The following is a 23,700-nucleotide window of genomic DNA, read 5'->3' as shown; positions in this document are numbered from 1 at the left end:
CGCAAAACGCAGTTACAAATATACACTGACAATTTCCTTCTTAAATATTAATGGCTCTTGAAATATCCACCAGATACTTTTACAAAACATTTCTATTTTAAGTCTAAGGATTTTTCCTAGTTTCTTCACAAGTAGTGCAAATACACTCCTTATTCTTAGGTCTTCCCAAGATATGGCTGGTTTTTGTGTGTGTGATTACTGTTTGTGTTCTTCACTGAATTGATACAGGGACACTGTAGTCACGAGGATGGAATGCAATGCTTGCTGAACTTTCTTGGGAAAAAAAAAAATCTACCTTATTCACGTACAGCTGTAAAATTCTACAAATTAAAAAGTTCACACCAGATTACCTGATGCAAAAGTTATTAATTCCCTGCTATGGGGGAACTGAGAAGATCCCCTGAACTTTAAACTGTACAAGCAGTGTAACAGGTTTTTGTCCCCTCTCTACAGACTACAAGTATTCAGTTCTTGAATCGTGTTTGTTCACAAATGTGATTGAATTTCCTGAAATAAAAAAAAAAAGTATTAAAACACAACAAAGTTCTCAGAAGTCATGCAACAAAAAAAGAGTCAGCATCTTTCACAGGGTATTTTAAGTGTTAAACAGTTTAAAGCAGAATATTTACATGCTAACATATCTATTTTTCAGAACCTGTTTAGATTGTACTCTACTACCATGTTATCTGTAACAGGATTTTCAACATCTCTCCTGCCTAACCCTTGTTAGCTTTATTATGTACACAGAAAACCTGTTATTAAAAGCATTCCTCTATAGTTCTGCATACTTCAAACTCAGAAGGCAATTAAAAGAGGAATCAGTGAATTAATTTTGCCCTGTGAGACATTAGTAATTTTTAGTAGACAGCATTACACAAGTCCCTAGGAACTAGAATTAACCAGACTAACAACACATTTCAACATAAACGTGTTCTTTCACTGGCTTAGAATCTTCTTGTGGAAAGAAAAAGAAGTTTTTCTAAATCTGCATTATTTAGGTTTTATGGGAATGACAAGCCTGTCTTCATGAATTAAATAACACAACTTTTTACAAGGCACTTCTTCACAATTCTCAAACATCTCACTATTCAGTCTTTTTCTCTTACTTGGGTTATGTGTCCCCTAATACATAACTGAAACAGAAGTTGGGGTGTTGTGTGTGTGTATACATATACATGTGGAAGAGCTGATGCAAAAGAGACCATGAATTTTCTCCTTCCTAATTTAGATCAAAGATTAGAAAAGAAACCCTGCTTACATAACCAAACTACTTAGCAAAACAGTTTAGCTCAGTAAAAGAAACATAACTGGATCTCTAGGACTGGTAAGACAGGATTGTTTGCTTTTATGGATTTTAGGAACTAAAAGCAGCAGCCAGTAAAGTTCTAGGAACAGCTAATGCTTGAAAGTTAAAAAAAAAAAGAAAAAAGAAAAAAAGGAAAAAACCCTCAGTAAATTCTATTCTAGATGAAATTATCCACCGCAATATGAACAAAGACAACTGGTGAGTACTTTGATACTGAATTAACTCTCTAACATATCAAAACAAAATCTCCTCTGGGAACACAGACAATCCTGTAATGTGAAGTTAGAGGTAGCAGCGGTACTTTGAATTACATCTGCAACTTAAATCCCAAATTATTTTTGAAAGTTATTTGCTAAAACTCTCTGAATTTGTAAGAGGCTGGGGATGAATATTTTACAAGTATTTCTTATGATCTGCTTGCCTGAGCTGTACAGACTGGTTATTTTCAACCCATAGTACCTGAAATATTAAAGGAATTATGCTAAGTGTATATGTTCACTGCAGCTTTAGAAAGATATTGCAGAGTCTACTATTCGTTAGAGCAATTTCTCAATAAGGGGTAACAGCTCCTCTATCTTAAATTTCACTGAGAATTTAGAGAATTATTCATAAAGCAAGAAGGATTCTTCTACCCTCCCTGGAACCAGTTAGCTCTTAGGCAGATAATTTTTGTTTTGTTTTACAAGTCTTTAATATTTGTCTTACCACATGTGCATCTTTTTATAAGAACAAAATTGCATTGCTTATCAGTGGCCTTGATTTTTTTAAATCAAGGACCTTGATTTATTTTGGATGGACATTTCCCACGAATGAGCAGATACCAGGAGTCCATGTCCCCTAGATATATTAAAACACTTGAGAAGCAGACAGTTAATCTCTTTTCAGGCTCAGTATTTCATTTTCACCATATGCTAGATTGCTTGGGTTAGAGGCATGAGACCTAGAAACTCCTCCAACTGGTAACTGCTAAGCCACACCAGCTTCCTAATGTTACATGTTCCAAACTTCTCTTACTGCTCTTGTTGCAAATTATTCCCACCAATTTACCCCTTCAAAGTATGTTCCACTTCACTAGACTTGTCTCTCAGTTTCAAATGGAAATTGCACAGGGCTAATTATTGTATACACAGGGATTTTAAGAAGCACCCAGACATAAGCAAATGAGAAGCTGCTTCAGTGGGAGAAGAATAGGAATGAAGGGGGAGTTGTGGGTGGAAAACAACACTAAAGAAGTGTCAGCAATGGGTTACATCAACGTACAAGTACCAGAAGCGCTGTTTTGACATGCACAAAGGGCTCATTTCAAAGTTGTGTTAAAACCAAAAATGACAAAAAAAAAAAACCCAAAGCTCACCCAATTTTGCTTATGCTGCAGTAGTGTTACTCATGCAATTTCTGTCACTTCGAACAATGGATTTTGTTGTTGTTGCTTTTTTTAAAGAGAAATAAAAACCAAAACCATTTTCTAAATTTTATTACTTACATGGCATGATGTGCTTTGACCTGAGTTCGACAGTTGCGCCCCCAGTAGCAATCAGGACGTGATGTGACAGTCACTACAAAAAGAGCAAATGAAATGCTACATTTATTACAGAAGTCATTAAATAAGGTGATGTAGATTATTAAGCCACTGCTAATGGTGGCTACTCATCAGAGCAGGCTTTGTAGAGAAACAAGACATGATTGTCAAGAAATTATTGTAGACTATATTGGTTCACCTTTCCAGAAACAAAGCAAAGACTTAGTGAAGGACAAAAAGTTCATTTACTGAATATTTGGCTCATGCAGACTTATGATGAAAGGATTTGGTTCTCAGTGCTGTCAACTGAAATTTTACCATTTAGTTGAGATGGACTTTACAGTTTAAGACACTAGGCATATGTCTAGATACATTTCCACACAAACGAAAACTTTATTAATTTGGGTAGAGTTTATTTTCCCCCACTTTTACATACATTGTAACTCAGCTGTCCAGCAGGCCCTTACATTAAAATGAAAAGCAATGCTAAGGAGAAACAAGGTAGACTGATTGTCTCCCATTAAGCACAGCTGCAGAAGCAGAGTTCTCAACAGTTAGACAGGGAAGCTGTTATTAACAACAGGAACTAGATGGACAAAAGCAACATTTAAAAGTAGACTGTTGGAAGAGCTTCTGTTCCCAACAGATTTAGGATTGAAGGAGGCACAGTTGGTTGCATGCTATTTTATGCTAAAACTGTAAATGCAAACAGATTTAGAATTAATCTATGAAAACATTCTTGCTCCTAGTTGAGAGCTGGTGAAATTGTTCAGGAGGTGCATCATTTTATGTATTTAAATGGGAAAATAAATTAAATTAGTCAACAGGAACTAGTTGCTGTATATTCTGGATTTTACTGAATTCTTCTTTTCAATATGCAGATATATTTATTCTACAGATGAGAAATCATACTGAAAGAAAAGGTTCCATTAGGGAGTCTGACACTAACTGCACCCAAATTTAGCAGCTGACAAGTAAAGCAATCACTATAAGTTATTAGCTCTGCAAAGAGATTTGCACTGGGCTAAATGAAGGTGCTAAAAAAACCAAGAATACAGGGTTAAAACTGACTTTAACTCTTTAAATTACTCCCCGCCCCTTACTGAGTGAAGCAATCCCCACCTGGCAATTCAGCAACAGGAATGTTCTGCCTGTACTGGTAGGCAAGTTCTCGAAAGCTGCGAAGGCCACAACAGTAGCAAAGTACTGTGTTCCCAGTAATTCTGTAATCTGGGGAGAAAACCAGTTTGTACGTAATGTCAGTGTAAGGCTTGAGAAATCAGATTTAACAAAAATGTCATGATGGCACTGGTCATGCTCACAGAACTTCAAACCTCTTGATAATATTACTGAGTTATATACAGACAAAGAGTTATACATGTACAAAAATGAACATAACACATACCTGACAACATAAAAACTCCTCTTTGAAGAGCTAAGAGACTTTCGTTTAACATATTTTTCCATGTCAAACCCCTGGATGCCAGGTAATCCTGAAAAGAGCAATTTAAGTGTTTAATCCAGAAAAATCTCCAACATTAAAGAGTGACCAAGCCATTTACTTTCAAATATTTCCAAATCTAGATCTAACTAGGTTTTCAAAATGGGTTGATGCTGATTACAAGTGAAAATTAAGTATCTTTAAGTTAATTAGCATGATACTTTCAGATCACCAATAAAACCTTCGACCCTACCTTTTTTCCCCAGAAGATCCTCACTTTTGCCAAAAGAATGCAAATAGTGTCATTTCAGTCACACTCTCATTTACCTTCAATCAAATTTTCATCCAGCTTACCAAATTTAGATAACCCCGTTGTGGTATGGGCAAAATACTTTCCATGCAACCTAGCATGAAATTTGACTTGTCTGGGAAAAAAATATTTAACAAGCCTTGTTTTCCAGGTATATTTTTAGTGAATTATTTTTCTCTTAGTTAATATTTTGAATGTTACACTTTATACTGTAGAAATTGGCTTCCCTAACAAATACTTCATATAAGTAACATTCTTTTATGATTCAACAACTAAACATATCTGAATTCTACAGTGTATCTATCGGTCATTTAAACTCAAATTCAGAAATTATGTCTAGAATTTTTGTGTTTTTGGCACCTGTCAGACATACATGTCGGAGAAATTAAACATCAAGATTGCATGATTTTTATTTTTTTTTTTTGCTGTTGTTGCTGTTAATTTGGGTGGTATGGAAAGAGCTGATGCTAAATGGAAGGTATCTCTCGAACATGATGCCCTCTTACACAGAGACTGAAAGAGCCAAATTATCACCCCAAAATACTTCCAATCTAGACACAGTAGCTGTAACTTTGGTCCAGCTGAATGTTCAGGGCTCATTACATTTGCCTTTTAGAATCAGGTGCTGCAAGTGACACAATGCTGTCACTGTAACTGTTAGGCAATCCATCGCTATCATTTCACGAGTGAGTACATCTTAAACTTTTAAAGTTTATTATTATGCATCATACATAATGATTTTTGAACATACCTTTAGGATATCCGACTCGTAGTGGTTGTTATTTAGGACTCCATCTAAACACTTATCACCAAGATTTATTTCTAATCAGAACAAGAAGAAGAAAAGTTACTGTTTCTTCCCCCAACCCATGGCCCTCACATTTTCTGAAGGTTCTTCTGTTTCCTGAAATAATGTGCACATGCTCACGTGAGCACCAATTAAATGACTGCATTCAACATATGCTAAAGCATGTGATATATAACTTCCAGTGGTAATCAACGACGAGACACTGAGATTTTACAATTTCACCTTTAGTCCAGAAACACTACTACTAAGCTGCATAAATAGTGCTATTAAAGCACATTCCATTAGCTTCAAACTGCAGCCAAGTAATTTCAACCGTTATAATTAATTTTTAAAACAATGTCTAAACCCTTGAGTTTCAGAAGTCTGCATGTTTAAGAGAGTAAGGTCCTTTTCTAATCAGTTAACATGAGATCTTCACTGTTCTTGCATTGACAAGATGAAACAGTCTCAAGTTGCGTCAGGGGAGATTCAGGTTGGATATTAGGAATAACTTTTTCACTGTAAGAGTTGTTAAGCATTGGAACGGGCTCCCCAGGGAGGTGGTGGACTCAGCATCTCTGGAGGTGTTCAAAAAACATTTAGATGTGGTGCTTCGAGACACGGTTTAGTGGGTTTACTGGGCATGGTAGCATTGGGTAGAAGGTTGGACTTGATGATCTTTGAGGTCTCTTCCAACCATAACAATTCTATGATTTGTATGATTCTCTTACTAGGTTGAAATACACTATAATTCTTTTTATACGTGAAAGCATTGTGCTCAACAAGCGTAGTTTTCAAGCCCAATATGGTATGAAGACAAGAAGTTAAATCCTCTCAAAGTTAAGACACATATCACTCGAGAATTTTTACATTTGTGATGTGAGGACACAACCTTTGTTTCCTTTTGCATGACTGTGCTACAAACTAAACTATTATATTTCTTAAATTACCTAAAGTTCAAGACAGACAGACATTATTGCAAAGTGAGCAGGCTCATAAGAAACAGATTATTCCACAATACCACAAAATGGTGCCAAACAGCCAAAACATGCCATCCGAGTGCAGCCCCAGTATAAGTGACAGAAGGGTTGCAGACAAACTGTACCTGTAAAATAACAAAGAAAACCCCTACAAGGACCTGCACACAACAAAACAATTATTGTTCTTATAAATCAATAGAGCCCTGATAAACTTGGTTAAAAGAAGTACAACTTTCTCATTTAAAATATATTCTATGGAGGAATAATAAGTTTTATAGAGGAAGATTCTTTCACGCTGCCACTACAAGAGTCCAGATAAAGAACATTCAAATAAAGAACACTCTTCAAAGTAAATTAATTAAAAATAAGGAGAGATTTAGTTCTGTAACCAAGAGTTAAAAAGTACACACATTGCTGAGGAGCAACATGAGGATTCTGTTCACGCTCTGCTCTTCGGTCAGGCATTGGCTGAAAGCAGCAGGTGCATATTACATGGCTTCCTTGAGCAGGACACACATATTCCTGGACAGCTAGATGAATTACAAAACAGAAAAAAAGGATAGACTGAACAATGTACACAACTGCAACCTGGACTAGGAATCTTAGTGAATATTAGCAGCATAAAAATCTGAAAGTAACAAGCAAGCAGTATCATTTTTACAAAGATTCTATAAAAGAGCAGGAAAATGGCATTCAGACTTCTAAACTATGTAGGTGGGTAAAATATTTCAATATGTAGAACAGTTTAAGAACTATCAATCATCAGCAATCTATTTTGGACAATCGCAGAAAAACCATGGTCAAATCTCATGATATTTGCAAAGAACACCTATGTGAAGTGGTGTTACTCTCACAGTACTATGAAAGCGAGCTTACTTAGCTCATAACGGGTGTGTGAGTTGTAGTATTTTAGTATCACACTACTGAAGATTTCATGACACTGACCTGCAGGGAAGTTGGCAGATGTAGATGGCGCATCTCCCAGTGCTTGCATTGCTCCCACTTCTGTCTCTTGGCCTGCGCCAGGCAGAGTTGGAACAGAGTGTCTTCGATACCCTGGGCACTGTCTGCATACTATGTATGGTTGACTGAAAGAATAAAATAAGGTCATAGGAAATCACACCCAACAAATGCAAATATAACTCATATCCCTATGCTAGACAGGGTTGGTCATATTTTCAAAGTTTAAATTTGGAATTTCTTCATCCAGTAACATATGGGAGTTTAAATAACTCAGTACCTCACAGCTGTGAAGACTGCTGTAGTTGTAACAGATAAAAACTTTGTATTTTGTAGTATTTCCCAAGTAGTTTAAAAAAAAAAAAAAAGATAGCAGTGTGACTGGAAGCGAGATGAACAAGACAGACAGGAACAAAGAAGGAACAAAGTTGGAATAATTATCTACATGAAGAGTTCTTCTGTTCCCCTCTAGACATACAGAAAAAAAATGTTCGTTGTTAGAAACAAAGAGGAGATATTTTCGTGCCCAGGAATCCCAAGGTCAAGCATCAGCTGCTTCAGTACCATACACCTGGTGAAAGCAGCATTCCAGACACATAAGAAAGCACAATCACTGCAGCTGCACTCATAGTGTCATGGACTGCTTTATCTCCCGACAAGATCTTAGCCAGAAACCTGTTTCCTCTAAAGCAACAGCCAATTCCTAATCGGAAAAGGTAATTTCACATATCTCGCATGAAGCTGTTGCACAATTCAGGATAGAACTGTTGGTCATACACTAAATCTTGCTGGACTTCTACGAAGTTCTAATTTTAATTATTTTTTGTTGACTGCTCAAGGTTCAGTAGGAAAGCCAGTACAACTGCCAAGATAATTACTGGTAAGAATGAACTTACCTGAAAACAAAAATAAGATTCATTCTGGCAATGGTCAGGGAAATACTATCAGCAATAACAGCATTTGTGAAACTAGCTCAGTTTGTGGGTTTGTGCATTCAAAAATAAGTAAATCTAATTAAGCACACAACTTAGACATACCTGATATCTGAAGATTCACTATCTACATCTGACAATTCCAACAAATCTTCAGAACTTCCTTCCTCGTCTGAAAAAGATCTCCGCACCTTAGGTTGCAACATGTCTTGAGTAATTTTGTTTCTAGCATCCATGCTACGTACATCATCTTCATTACGACATTTATCTGGTTTTAGAACCAAATTCAAATTTCAAAAGAAAAGAACACCTCACATCCCTCATCTCTACCCTGCTTTATTAACACAGTTATGATTATTGTGTTTTCGTTTCCATAAAACTTAGTTTTGGATAACAGAGCTCTAGAAGATCCTAGTTAAATTCCCCTCTCTGTTAAAGGAAGCGTATCAGGCAACTTAAGTTTTGTTTTCAAGAGGCCATGATCGAAGTTAATTAAATCCATATTCAAGTATATTTTTCAGAACTATCTGAGTTTAGGTGGCCTAATCAGTCAGTGTGCCCTATCTGATAAAACGTATATGCTTCTCCTGATGAAGTAGCAAAGTAAAATTAAGAATTCTTAGTATACTCAATGATAGTATTAAATCACCTTCAATTCTCTCACAGTATTTGAAATATTACAAGTTATTATGTCATATTAAATGCACTTGTCTTCTTACAGCTGTGTCAGAGAAAACAGCAGAGTAACAAACATACACAGAAATTAACAGACAACAGTTTGTGCATGCATCAATTATGCAGCTAATGTGTGAAATACATCAGATTCTGTTACACACACTGTTCAACTTGCCTGGATGCTGAATCAGATAAGCTTCAACCAAGTTATTCAAGATGTGATTTTTACAAATACGTTCTACTGGACAACGACAAGTTGGACATAGAGAAGATCTTTCCATCCATCCTGAGTAGCAGGCAGCACAAAAAGTATGCATACAAGGTTGCAAGCTAGAAAACAAACATGAAAACAATGAAAGAAATTGAGTCAAAACACAAATCTTTCATTTTTCAGATACATTCATAACACTCAAAAAAACTGTTTAGCATTGATTTGACTATATAGATGAGGGGGATTCAGAAGGGCTTGTGAAAAACCTAGATATCCTGGCCTCATCAAACAGTTGTCACTGAACTTCTTGTATTATTACCACATGACTACACCTTTTGTCAATCATACATACCTTACACAATCATGCAGCAGTTCTTGGCAGATAATGCAAGTTAATGTTTCTTCCATCTTATCTGGTTTCACATTTGCTGTTTTTGCATCTTCAGAGCCAATTTTAATTATACATTCACTTGGAGCTGCTGGTGAAAGATTTGGACAAGCATCTTCATCTACAAAGACAGAAGATTCCACAGTATGTTGGTTTTGAATCTTTTTAAAATTTATTTTTATTTAAGTGTTAAAAAAAAAGGCCTGAAAGATATACAGCTTCTGCTACTGAAGACATTATTTTCACGGGACTGGAAATCAAGTCAATAAGAAGTAAGAAACAAATAGAAGAAGGACTGATGACAGCTGATCTGACTCAACTCAGGGCGGGCAAGGGGGTGGAATGAGTGAGTTTTGTTCTTATTTAATACAATACTAAAACATAAAATAACATTGTGAGGAGGAAAAAAAGTTACCTATTCCCTACTAACATAACCTTTCAAGATCTTCTAGGTTTGATATGCATGCATTTTGAATTTATTTCATATTAATAAAGAAAAAGAAGCAGAGATTCTTATGTTTCTGTTAATCTCACGGGGCTTCTATGAAAAACAGACATAGCTTTAAGTTTCTAATCAAGTTTTTTTAAACTAACTTTCAACAATAACATTAAAATAAAAGAGTGCAGCGTAGGTTATGCAATACTGTAGTATACTGGCCTCCTTTTAGTTTCTTCTTAGCAGGTTCCAAACACTCCTCCTCCCCTGTCCTTTGAGAATCTGATTCTGCTTTTTCTTTGTCAGTGATTTCTGAAGTGATTTCTGAAGTTTCAGTACTCGTATCCAGCTTTTCATGTTCGACATGCACTGCTTTTAGACAAACAGATTCTAAGATGGGGAAAGCAGGCACAGGAGTGAAAACTGAGGATTGTGATCCTGGAAAATAAAAACAAAAACATGAACAAAGCTGCTTACAGCTATAGAACATGTGAAAACAAAAGGTACTGTAACCCCAATGATGCACACACATCTGAATAGGAAAAGGTGGAGCAAAAAAGCAATGTCTGCATAACAATACTAAATGCATTCTGAGCCAATCTAATTGGAAGACCTGAGGGGAAAACAAACTATTAGTTGTGTAACCCTACTTAAAATCCCCATTCCTCTTTAAATTGTAGAGTATTTATTCGTAAGACTATTATCCATGCCAAGTCTTCCTGACAAAGATGCTTGGTAGAGGTTTTATGCAATATTGATCATACATAACAGGTTAGGATCACAGCAGAGGGCAAAGCTTTGTTTATATAGGAGCATGTTTAAAAGGCCCAATGAACTGTTGACAAATGCCATTTTCTAGACAGTTGTTCTTGCTCCAGTTCTATTTTAAGAGTTACGCAGCATTGTGGTGTTACACTTGCCAACATAATGCAAGATACTAGGCTAGGGATCCATGTGGTATATTTTGGTCTTAGATCTTTAAGCAAGGCAAAGGGGACTGGTGACTGGCAGCAGTAACAGAGACCATTAGAGCGGTTTCTTGGACTGACTGCATGAGCACAAGTACTCATATCTACTTACTTTGTTACATGAGCCACACAGATTTGCTAAGTCTTCACCGTGTTCTATTACAAAACTGTACTGTAAAGATAGAATCTGCCCCTCTGAGCACAAGCAATTCTCACAATTGCCATACTCATCCACCAGGATTTACCCTGCCTAGTCACAGAAACTTAAAATGCACATATCCACCTGGTATTTTCACTAGATCTTTACAGAACAAATGCTAGAAGACCCAGATAGGGGATCTGTTAAAATTAAAAACTGGAGTAACAGTTGATGGGATATCAAACTTTAAATACTTGACACAATTCTTACCAGATGTAGAAGGATTATCCTGCTGAACAGATGCAGACTCAATAAGAGAGGTAGAAGAAGCATTAAAGAGGTTAGATGTAGAAGTAGATGGCTGCGGTTCCTCATAGGAAGACTGAGTAGCTGATGGTGATGAGGTAATTTGGGTCTCATCATTACTTCTTCCTGTACTTGAGGTATCTTTGGTCACATGGCATTGGTTTTCTACATTAACTTCTACAGTTGGAAAGGGGGAAAGGAAAGAAAAAGATCTGTGTGACAGTCACCACATCATGGCTTCAAAATTCCAAGCAATCAAACTTTCTCAAGAGGATTACGTGAGTCATTGGAGCTTAGCTCCTCTTCGTGGATCTTGAATTACTTCCTTACCTACTGGTTCTTGAGTTGCATCATGGTTTGTGTTTAAGGATTCATAAAGATAAGCAACATCTGAAAGATTAAAAAAAATTGATCAGAATCTTTAAACAAAAATTCACTAACCTTAATCTTGCATAAATAACTTCTATTCACAAGTGGCCACTTCTCCAAAGTGTCTGACAATGGAAGAGGCGAATTCTTCAATCAATTTTATTTCATTTCTTTGTAACACACATGCACTCTCAAAAATACAGATTAAGACATGCCACGAATTTCATCCAGAAACTAACTTAGTATCTACTAATAAAACCAACTGGGTAATATCCCTTTCTTCTCCACCTTACTTCAGCCTAATACAGTTCTAAAGATTCCCCTAACTTGCTACTTTTTTCACCTCCAGCCACCTAGAAGCAAATAAGACTCTCTCAGTTTGTAGCAACCCTTTTTCTGATAAAAAGTTAGAGTAATGTCTCCTTCAGAACTACTCAAAAAGGTCAAATAGGTATGCCAAATCTAAATTCTCTCTCTGTCTCTGAAGATGGAGAAGCTGAAAAAGCAAAACTGGAGGCTTGGTAAGTCAAATACTTGGTAACTCAAACAGAAATCAGTGATTCAGTCCATTACAAAGCACCTGGAACATTCGTGTGAGTGAGTTCTTCCAAGTAGCGTTAACTGCAATAGTGCCATTTCAGAAAGGATTTGTGAGATAAACAAACCATACAGACACATAAATATAGCTTATCACTGCTTCTTGTAATATTTACATCAGACACCATAAATCTGTCTGATCTGTCTGTATATAAATTAATAGCAACTTCATAAAGGAAGTATTTCAGTAGTAAGTATGTATGCATCTAGAATTTTTTAGATTAACAGTTCATATGTCTATTACTGTATGAAAATTGTAAATAGAGTCTCATGTTTTACATATCATGCTGTAAATATTTCTCATGCTACACTCTCCCATCTCCCAGTACACCCAATTATCTTCATAATAATAGGGGAGCTTATGACCATACAAAGTCTGTGTTCACCTTAAAGTTCCACTTCAGAGCTATCTAATATAGTAATGAGAATTCACATTTAAAATGTCTCTTTCATCTAAAGTCTTTTCCAGAAAGAGAGTGCTCTCTACTAAAATTTACATATTACATACTTCACACTTAAAAGAAGAATTGCATGGTAATGGACAGAGCAGTTGGCTGGGGCACAGCAATACATGTGAAAAAACAGAGATTGCCCATTCCCTCTGTCCTCCCCATTTATCAAAGTTGAACCCCATCTGTTATTTCATAATAATGAGCAATTAAATTCTTTCTATAAATCTTTTCAGTCAGTGTTGGATTTAATGATCCTGTATAACTGAATGAAATGGTATGAAATGAAATGGTATGAAATGAAAATTTTGCTGCCTCAATAGTTATTTTCCAAATCATTTATTAACATCTTTGAGACAGATGAGAATACAGATCATTCATGAAATCTTTTATTAATTTCATTCCATTGCAAAAACTGAGCATTTACAGTTAAACCTTGGTCCCTGACTTCTTCCCAGTTAACATATGAAAGAACATTACTTCCTGTCCAACATTAGCGTGGCTCATTTAAAAACCTTTGAGAAAGGACCACCATTAATATTTTTTTTTTTGTTTTAAACCTAATTGTGTTATTTCAATTGCATCATCCTGAAATGACTTCCTGAAAAGAATTATAGACATGTGAGGCATGATTCTTTAAGACCACACAAATATTTTCCCAAGTTTCCTAATTCTACTTTCACTATAGGCTTTTCCCACCTCCCTCCTGTTTTGTCACTTCTCTCTTCAAAACAAAAAAAAAAACCCCACACAAACACAAAATAAAACAACAAGTTTTTGCAGCCTTTCCTTCTGGTGCCAAAAATTGCTTCAATGTGATACATAAAGTACCACTAACCATCCCGGCAATTTGACTTCTAAAAACAGCATTGGGCATGTGATCAGGACATCATTAGTCACCATTCCATGCATTAATTCTTCCAAACTACTTCTAGGCACATTTCAGTTTCAGAGAGTTGCTCAGACTTGTCCCTGTAAAAACTGGCACATCCATGACCTCTTCTAGAGAGATGTGTTTTTAAACATTAAGAAATTATTTGTCTTAAAATTGAGTAATTGCACTGATATTTCTTTTCTCTCATGACTCAAAAAAATCCCAACCTAAGCATGTAATTTAAAAAATATCATCTACTTACTGTTCTCTGGCTCATTTTTTCTGTAAACAACATAGATCACATCCCCAGTCTGCAAAGGGTATGTCTGCTTCTTCACAACTTTCAGTTTATTAATTACTGTTCCATTAGTACTGTAAAGAGAAAGAAAAGTTAACTTAGCATAAATGTTTACATAATTACACAGAAGAAGGAAAACACAAGATACTTTTAATGAAGAAAAACTATTGGCTCAAAAAAAAAAAGCAAGCCAGGATTTAAAAAAAAAAAAAAAGAAAAAAAGAAAAAAGGAAAGTCCAGAAACAAATAAAATAATTCTCCCCAATACGAAAGTGCAGAGGTACTAGGACTTCAAATCTCATTTGCAGCTACTGGTAAATAGGCGACAAAAGATAGACAGACAAAAGATCCCTGACATTTGGCCAATGTCTCAAAATTAGATCATCATTTCTGTACAATAATCTCCACCCTGTAAGTATAAAACGGGAAAGGACAACAGGAGTTCTATTCAAAAATTTCTAGGTTATGTATTCCAGTTAACACTGGGAGTCTCCCAAGATATTCTGTGACAAAGGAACTTTTCCTGTACAGTCCCCTGTACAGGGATGCCATGCACCATTAATTTTTCTCCCCTCTTGCTTCAAATAGTAAAACCCCTAAAATTCAAGGTTACTTAGACTGTTTGCAACTCAAAAGCGAGAAGTTAGTAAGGTGGAAAAACAGCTATACATAATTAAAAGATGAGCTGGAATTAATTATTTTGATATTGATAAAAACTCCAAGACTTACGGAAGAAATTATATTGGGGAAGAGGAAAATGCAGAGTATTGCTGATTAATGGAAATATCTCCTTCACTATGAGCGATGTTTTATACACAGGCTATTAGTGTTTTATAACCAAGTCAAGTTATTCAAGTACTGAATAATTCCAGCTCAGTTGCAATAAGCCTTTTTCAGGGTTGCAGGATTCTAGATTTCAGACTTCTGCCATTCAAGATCTCAGCAATTAGCATCAAATATAAACGAACAGAAAAATCTGCCTTTTCCCCTCCGCAGAGCAAGCTGCTGCACGAAATAAGAGCAAAGCTCTGCCGCCACCTCCTGGAGGCCACCACTTGTGCCCAGGGCACAACACAGCCTTCCTCAATGGGAGCAGTTTCTACAGGAGAGGGATGGTTACTCAGAAATAAGCACTTTCCCTTCTCATTATTTTTCTTTTAAAAGGCAACCTGGAAAAATCTCTTGTCATTTAGTAACATGAACAGAGAAAGAAAACTAGAACTTCTTACTGTTGACCTTCTTGGACACAAAGTCAAAAGCATTAAAGTTAAAAAGTCAAAAGGAAAAGTAAGCCCTTTTGAATTGCTACAGCAAGTCTTGACCAAGGTATCAGTTCTTGCTCTTACCTCCGCAGCTCCTTTCGCTATCTACATGGTTGAATCGACTAATCCAACAAAAATACAAGATACAAAAAAATAAAAATGCTACTTCAAACATCAAGAAACAAACAAAAATCTTTGGGTGACATCAATATTTGCTCTATTAAAGGATCTTCAAGCTTCTCCTATAAGAAAGAAAACTATTTTGAGCTTGCCTTTTTCCCTCAGGCATACAGATGTTGACTAGCCTGAAAGACATAAGCACCAAAGAACGAGCAGAACAAGAGACATCACTAAAAGAACGCCAAAGTTTAGCAATTAAGAGGAAAAAAGAATTTTAGTCCGTCTGTTAGAAACTATACTAATTAACACTGGTGCTAGTGGCAATATATTAAAAAGATTATGTTGAAGCAAAAATTGCACTGCTTTCAATTGTCAAAGAAACAGTAAAGCTTACAACAATCCCTGAAACCTGTCAGAGGTCCTTTAACAAAACTAGGAAACACAAAATTTGACCTCCTTAGTTTTCCAGAAGGCAAAACACAGCATGCATCTCCCATCTGTCTTAAGTGTTTTAGACCTCCTTTTGTAATAAACCAGCTAAACTCAAGTAACAAGAATTCTCTGTTACTGAGGTTTAGCTTCTACAGCCAATTCCTAGTCCCAGTATTTCACTAAACATAGGGAAAAAAAATGTCACAACAATGTATTTTATGATGTTGCTCTGTCGTGACTGCCAAGTTCTAAGATAGTTACGACGGGTAATAACTCAAGTAAGGCATTCTTGGAAAAAGAAAAAAAAAAAAAACCATCACACATCTAGTAACCACTTGTGCTTGGTCTCACAAGGCAAGCTGCAGAAATAGCTGCCCAAGACTGTAACTGTCCAATTGACTACAAATAGACAAATCTTTTCAGTTCTGCACAGTTATGCAGACTTCAATGAAAGCTGATGGATAAATTATTTTGCATTCATGGACCCAGATGAAGTAGGAATAAACTGATACCACTTAACACAGAAAACCATAAGCTTTTCTTAAATACATTAGTCTCTCATTTCCAGTTCCAGGCTTTAGCATGAGGCATTTATCAGATATGGTGACATATCGGATTAATGTTGTGGGTATTTTTTAACCAGACACACATGATAAATTATGACATTTATACATTCCTCTGATGTTTCAAATTAAAGTAAGGCCCCCATAAAATAAGTAGAAAGTACAATGAGAATCCCAAATATGAAGGTCATTCATTAGGACTTAATATTGAATTCATATCAACTAGCTGTATAATTTTTGAGGTGAGAAGAACAGTACCATCAGACATAAACTGTCTGCGTTGTGAAACAATAAAGGTCCCAGTGTCACTTTTCTGAAGAGTGGAAGGAAAAAAAAAGTCAGACCTTGACTCAATTCCAATGTGGCTGACGACTCTACGGTTTCATTAATGCACCATTACATTACCTTTACTTCCCAGTCCCAACTGTTGTGCAGAATTGATGTCAACAGCTATGTTTCACTCGGAACAGGCCTACTTTTGAAGTAGGTGAATAGTCTATGTGTTGTAAGATACTTTGGTATCCTTCTGAGAAAAATGGCAATCAGTTTCTTTTTAGTAATTACTAGTGTCCATCCATGAAAAGAATGTAATTTATGCTAAAGATTCTGGGTTAATAGTTTTAATAGTTATCTGCTATTTAAATGCATATTATCCTGAACACACTGTAAAGTGAAATGAGTTTTGAATTCTATTAAGTTACAGAATCCCTTCTGTATTGTGTCATTCCCCATTCTTTTTATGTTCACAGAAATAGTTTTGACTGGTAGGGTGGGGAGAATTTAGTAGCAGAAAGGACACCAGTGCCAACCGAAGACCAACCTCAATTTACCCACAGAAAGAGAATATCTGCTTGCCTGTCACATGAGTATCAGCCTTGTGTAAATAGTTTCCTGCTCTGAAACATCACTTTCTACTTGGAATCCTTAAAAAAAGAATAAATTCCTAGAATAGAAGAGAGGAGGTCTTTAAAAAAAATTACCTTAGTTTCCTTTAAAAATTCTTTTTCAAATGGAGAATCTTACAACTGCTTTTACTTAGGGCAAGCCAACTACTTTCTCCACTGTGTTAGGTCAGCTTGTATAATTTATTTTCTTTCAAGCAGTATAAAGCAACTAGTACACAGTTTGGAAAATAAAGCAGAAACATACCCGAAAAAAGGGCGAGTCTGTGAATATTTTATTGTACTATTTGCTAACTCTTGGCTTTTGTTACTTCCAGACTTCTATTTACTTAATAATTTTGAGTTCTCTACACATTTTCTTTCACCTGCAAATTTATGGTAATTCTTTCCAAAGCAGATCCAAGAACTCATTATGCTACCAGGAAGCTAAAAACCAATGTTGGCTGTCTACATATATTTGATGATATTCTTTGGTTTAGTTACAATACAGAAACAAAGTCCACTCAGTTCAACTGTCCCACACTAGCTGCCTCCTTCAATGCATTCCCCTTCACCAGAAAAATCTGAGCTTGACCACAGCAATGTTTCCAAACTATTTTCCACTTCAGAGAAGAAAAAGCTGACACTGTAGTATTTTTCTGGGACTCTGGGCATCTGTATTGCCAACTCAAACACTCAAAAATCTTCTTTCAGCCTGCTTGATTTTTTGGAGCTCATCTCATATGTGGCACAAACATTGGAAGACCCAGAAGAACAGATAGTCTCCTGCAAGTCATACCAACCTATTAAGTCTCTTGATTCAGCAAATGGTAGCCACACTTCATAACAACTTGCAGGCAAGCAGAACACATAAAGGATCTTACACTTTTTTGTTAGATACATAGAAGTGTAACATGTATATGCAGCTAACTGGTAGTACTCCATAGGTGCAGCCTTTCTAGTACACTACCATTGTAACAAGCCCCACATTTTCATGAATATGTCATATAGAAAATTAACTTTAATTTGCTAGTTTTCTGCTGGCTGCACCTTCTGCCTCAGTGGGTGATGAGGAGTAAAAAAAAAAAAAAAGAAAAGGCACGAATGTTTCTGCATCATTCACAATTTCTTTAGCTTGTATTATCATGACATTGGTCTAAACCAATTCTACCAGCTACATGCAACTGAAACTAGGGACGATTTCTCAAGCTTAGATTTACAGCTACGCTCTGAGACTGCCATAATAGGCAAACATGGCCTGATTTGTTATTTGAAACATCTTGAAATTTGAGATAATGTTGGAGAATGACAATTATAAGCCGTTTCCTAGACATCCTAGCTAGGCATGATATTTTTTCCTAAAATGTAGCATTCCACCCCACAGCTTCTGGGAGTATAAGCCTTCCAAGGATATATCCAGGGACCTATCCTGGTTATTTTCTCTAGCTACAACCTAGAAGTGGAGAGGAAATACACCCTCATCAAGCTTGCAGATGACACCAAAGCAGGGGCAGAGCTGGGCTGCCATTCAGAGGCACTTGGGCAGGCTGGCGGAATGGGCTGACGGGAACGTCATGACATTCAACAAGGACAAACCCTAAGTCCTGCACCTGGGAGGGAATAACCACCTGCAACAGTACAGGCCAGAGACCAACCTGTGAGAGTTCTTGGTGGATCTTATGACTAAGCATAAGATCATACACCTTGGACTTATACCTAGGCTTAAGTCAGCAGCATGCCCTGGCAGTGAGGAAGGCCTACAGCACACTTGGCTGTATTAACAGGGGTGTAGCCAGAAACTCAACTGTAGTGATTATTATTTCCCTTTAGTTAGAACTCAGTAGTCCACATCTAAAATACTATATCTAGTTTTGGGTCACCTAGTAGAAGGAAGATCTTGATAAACTCCAGCAAGTCCAGCAGATAGCCACCAACATGGTGAGAGGGCTAGAGCACCTATGAGCTAAGGGGCCAGGGGGAACTGGGCTTGTTTTGCACAGGAGAAGGCAGCCTGGTGAACATGGGACCTAAGAGCAGCCTTCCAGTACCTATGAGGAAGTTACCAAGACAGAGACAGGTTCTTTACTGAGGTGAGAAAGGTCATAAATTGAAACTAATTCAAACAGATGCATGGCAAGTGGGGAATCACTGTGAGGATAATTAAGGTCTGGAATAAGGACCCAGAGAGGCTACAGAATCTCTGTCCTTGGAGGTTTTCAAGACCTGACTAGGGAAAGCCTAAACAACCTAGTCCAAATCCAGTGGTGGCCCATCTTTGACAGAGTTTGAACTAAGTGATTTCCTGAGGTCTCTTCCAACCTGAATAATTCTACATGTTCTGTTTTACTTGAGGAAATAAAAATAAATTCATAGCTCATGTAAGTATCTGGAAGTGCGTTCCTCACCCTGAAAAAGACTCCTTTTAATATCAACACAGCTGCTAATTGATCAAGAGACAGAAAAGGAGCAGAGGTGCAAAAATTCTGCTGAAAGAAAATCATCAACTAAAGCTCATACATTTTGCCAGTGTCCCCCCAAAATGTGCATGTCATTCAATTAGACAGTTCAACGGCTTTTCAGAATATTCTTGGAGGGATTTTTGTCAAAAGCTCAGCACGTATTTGATACTAACCCTGAGCTACCAGAATAATACATTAATTGCATTCTGGTATGTTGGAAAAGGGATTCGGCATGATACCCTTCAAAAGCTCAAACGTGAAATTTCCTCTTTATGTATGTAAAACAATATATTTTGAAGCGTCTTCTTTGTCTTTGGGTAAAATGCCTTCCAGACATGAAAAATGGGGGAAGCTGGCAGGAAAGTATTATTTGTTTCTTTACTGACTGCAGTAACCTGGCAGAAAAAGAATGTGGTTTACAGAAGCATTTTAAAAAGTCACGGAGTTCTTGAAATGTAACAAACCAGAAGCTTTCAGCAATCTTAGACAAAAAATCCTGTCAAAAATGAAGCAGATGAAAATTTGAAGAGGGTTACAATCTCCTCCTAAGAAATACCCTTCCATTCAAATTCCTATCTTAAATTTTATAAAGGAAACTAGAAAACAAACTAAAATCCATTGGAAACCACCCACAACCCCTGAAGCACTATTTGTACTCCCACAGTAGCCTTAGAACTCTACAGGAAATAGCCTCACCAGTATAGCAAGTTCACTAGCCTTCAGTATGTGAAGAAGTATGTAATTAACTTTATATGCTAAAGTTCCACTAAATTAGCTTAGTCGTTTAATAGTAGTTCCAGTGAAGTATGTGCTTACATCTTTTTACATTAAGGGCTTTAGTTCTCACACCTCTAACTTAATACAGAAACACCCAGAAAAGAAAATAATCACTGTGGTTAAGCAAAAGAAACAAAACTGAAATATCAATAGTAGAAATCTAGCAAACATCTTTTATTATTAAATTAGATTGAATAGGCTCTAATCTCCATCTGATATGCCCATCACAACTGCTAGACTGCTACAGTACTTATGCTGTTTTGAATACCAGATATTTTGAATACCAGAAAGATTTATAACAAGTACAGATTTTTACTTCACATTTATGTCATGCTTTGATATCATCACTGCAGGTATTTTCTTCACTACACAAGTGCCTGAAATGAGGCAGTCATGCTTAGAGCCTTTGAGTGCTCGCATCACTTTTTTCGTAAGTCTAAAGAAATATGCTACAGAACTATTACATCAACAGTATTTTTCATCCAGGAGATTATGAATTCCTTTGTAGAGGAAAAAAAAATAATTTAGAAAGATCCAAAAGACCCCCAAACCTAGATGTAAAAGCAAGGGGTGAGGTGGGGGAGGGGAAAGAAAATAAAAAGAGAAGGGTTTACTATTGATGCCTCAAGCAATACACAAGATTTCACTTCACAGACTAAAAAGATGATGAGAGTAGGAGTTCACAGCAGAACCAACCTTGTATCTTCCAATGACACTTGACCAGATTCTTCATTCACTATGATTTTACAGTGATCTCCAGACACCAACTTGTTGCCAGGGAAAGATAAGTCACAACCTTAAAAAGAAAGCAGATTTCCAGTGTGCTTAAAAATACACATTACACAGACAGATCAGCATTCTACATGGCTATAAATGCACAACAAACTGACTCATGTACATCTGCAATAGTTCAAAATTTCTAATGGCGTATAGGCAGCAGCACAGTCTAGTATATGATACATAAATGCAAGCGGTGAGATATGCCCATGTGTCAATATAAGCTTATTTCAACTATTTCAAGATGGTTTAGTTCCCTTTTTCCTCCCCCCAATACTAGCCCCTTACAGATGGAAACCAAATCACAATTACTCTGTTCTAGCGTGGTGCAGAGATTAATTCACACATATTCAAAGTGTTCAATCTAAATTCTAGAGGCATACATCACAGAGCACCCAGTTCTTTTTCCACATCATTGTAACACTGTTTCATTGGATTTAACTTCTGCTTCATTCTGTTACACAGAGGGGGAAGTAGCAGGAACCAACAGCTGATAAATAAGAGAGTATCACTGTTCTATGTTAAAGTGTTTTTCTTTTGTTTGTTTTTAAATAGGAACATTTTCCTCATCACTGTTGACAGCACTATTACGTTAATAAAGCTGAAGGGAGATTAAAAACTCAGGACTTTTACCATATCAGATTTAGGGATATGCAGGAAAAGTATAATGAGAATGTTGACCTGACAGAAACCTTCCCACCTACGACTCTGGGGCTCTGAGCAAATCTAGTATTTTTTCTTCACTTTAACATTGAATGTTCAATGTTCCCCACTAATCTCTCTCAAATGATTTAAAGTAATTACAACTTTTGAGTAAGCAAGTAACAAACACGATTCACTTCTACCTATTCACACTGTGGGTGCACTGCATCTCAGCCTGCAAGAACAACATATCCAGAAGGAAAATAGTAACCACTACACACGCTGGTGATAGTTTATCACTAGTCTATGCCCAATATTCAAGGAACAATCAACATCTACAGAGATGACTGTTGCCACATAACTTGTGATGCTAGAAAGCCCACTGAAAGTGAGTAGACTAAATTTTATTCAGGAGCATGCCAACATTTGTATTCTCTTCTATGGAGTTAAGACTTTCACATGGGAGCAGGAAGGACAAAATGCTCTAAACAAGCATCTCTAATGCTCCTGAAGATTTTCAAAGTAATACTTATGACCCAAAGCTTGATATTCTTGCAACCACTCATTTTATTAATCCACTAGCAAACAATTATGGAAGCAATACAACATGTAAAAATTCATCTTTTTTCTGCAAGATAACCCTCAACTAGACCCAAATTTGAAGAATTTACCTACAGCTTAGATAATGATAAGCAATTTAAACATATATTACCAAGTGTAAATAAGCAAAACACTTCCCCTACAATACATTATCTGAATTTCTCATAGAGCTATAGCTTCTGGTGTTTGTTCAAGACTATTTATAGAATGTGACTGGTCAGTCAAATAGCTTGACCTTATGAACAGGAAACTGAAAACTAGGGAAGTCAGGGCAGAGTAAAAAAATTAAAACACTACGATGATTGTTTTAAGTACAGTAAGCATGAAATTCTTTAAAATAAAGGCAAGCAGTAAAAGCCCTAGACTCTGGGAATAAAGCTTTTAAATCCACTCTCAGAGAAGCTTTCAGTATTTGTTGGCAATCTTTATATGGCCAGAAGAATTAAGGGCTTTTATGTGGGCGTTTTCTTTTCTGTGAAGCACAAGCATTTTGCATTGCAGTTCCAACTTATTTTAATCACAGAAACAAAATCTGAACATAAACAGGACTGCTGCACAGAAAGTCTTCTGAATCAACAATCATTTTTTCTTACTTGTACAAACTGTCACAGACAACCTAAAACACACATTCACTTTTAAAAGTGCACACATCACAAGTTGGTAAAAAAGAAAAGGTCAATGTAAAACTTCACACAGCACCAAGGAGTAAATTAGCAATAAGGGACCACCTGGCAAGCACCTCCAACAGTTGAAAGCACCAAACCCAAGTAGTTTCAGACCACTTTCCAATGTTTTAAAGACCAGGAGGGGGATCGCTGCTCTCCCCTGAACACCACCCTACACCAGCGCAGTGTGTCCCTGTCCCACCTTTCTTCCGACCAATTGTCCATTCTCTTTTCAGCAGCAAGACGTGCGGCTCTGCCTCATCAGCACCCAGCCGGATCAGCTTCCCCCAGGGCTGCTGCTGCTGCTGGCTCGGCTCGCCTCCTTCCGAGTGCTCCATTTGGATTCACATCTGAGAAAAACAAACAAAGAGAACCAAACCCCACCATCACACAGCACCCGGGGGGAGGGGAGGGGGGTGGCTAGGGCTCGCTCGGGGCCAGCAGCCCTCTCTCCCTCCCGGGGACCGGGCCCTGCGCGCCGCAGCCCCTCACACCCCCGGGGGCTCCCCCGTCCCCTGCCCTGCCCGCTTCCTTTTGTGTGGAGTTGGAAAGCCCTCCCCCTAGGCCACTCGGCCCC

The 23,700-nt window shown here is 37.0% G+C and overlaps 1 protein-coding gene across 1 annotated transcript; it reads right to left on the bottom strand.

Moving 5' to 3' along the window:
• CHFR (checkpoint with forkhead and ring finger domains, E3 ubiquitin protein ligase) lies at positions 1-23,461 on the bottom strand. Its single transcript, XM_009702972.1, has 18 exons — positions 23,326-23,461; positions 21,136-21,235; positions 13,910-14,019; positions 11,689-11,748; positions 11,323-11,535; positions 10,168-10,383; positions 9,474-9,630; positions 9,086-9,240; positions 8,341-8,503; positions 7,289-7,431; positions 6,754-6,873; positions 6,385-6,468; positions 5,328-5,398; positions 4,231-4,318; positions 3,948-4,055; positions 2,790-2,862; positions 305-507; positions 1-25 (listed from the first exon to the last, which is right to left on the bottom strand). The coding sequence occupies exons 1-17, from the start codon at positions 23,459-23,461 to the stop codon at positions 465-467; spliced, it is 2,040 nt and encodes a 679-aa protein (XP_009701274.1). The 3' UTR covers positions 1-25; positions 305-464.
• Positions 23,462-23,700: the final 239 nt, after the last annotated feature.

This window comes from Cariama cristata, unplaced genomic scaffold (genome assembly GCF_000690535.1).
Source record: "Cariama cristata isolate BGI_N322 unplaced genomic scaffold, ASM69053v1 scaffold14816, whole genome shotgun sequence".
Taxonomy (NCBI): domain Eukaryota; kingdom Metazoa; phylum Chordata; class Aves; order Cariamiformes; family Cariamidae; genus Cariama; species Cariama cristata.
Note: the sequence above shows the minus strand (reverse complement) of the source record. Positions and strands in the feature narration are given on the sequence as shown.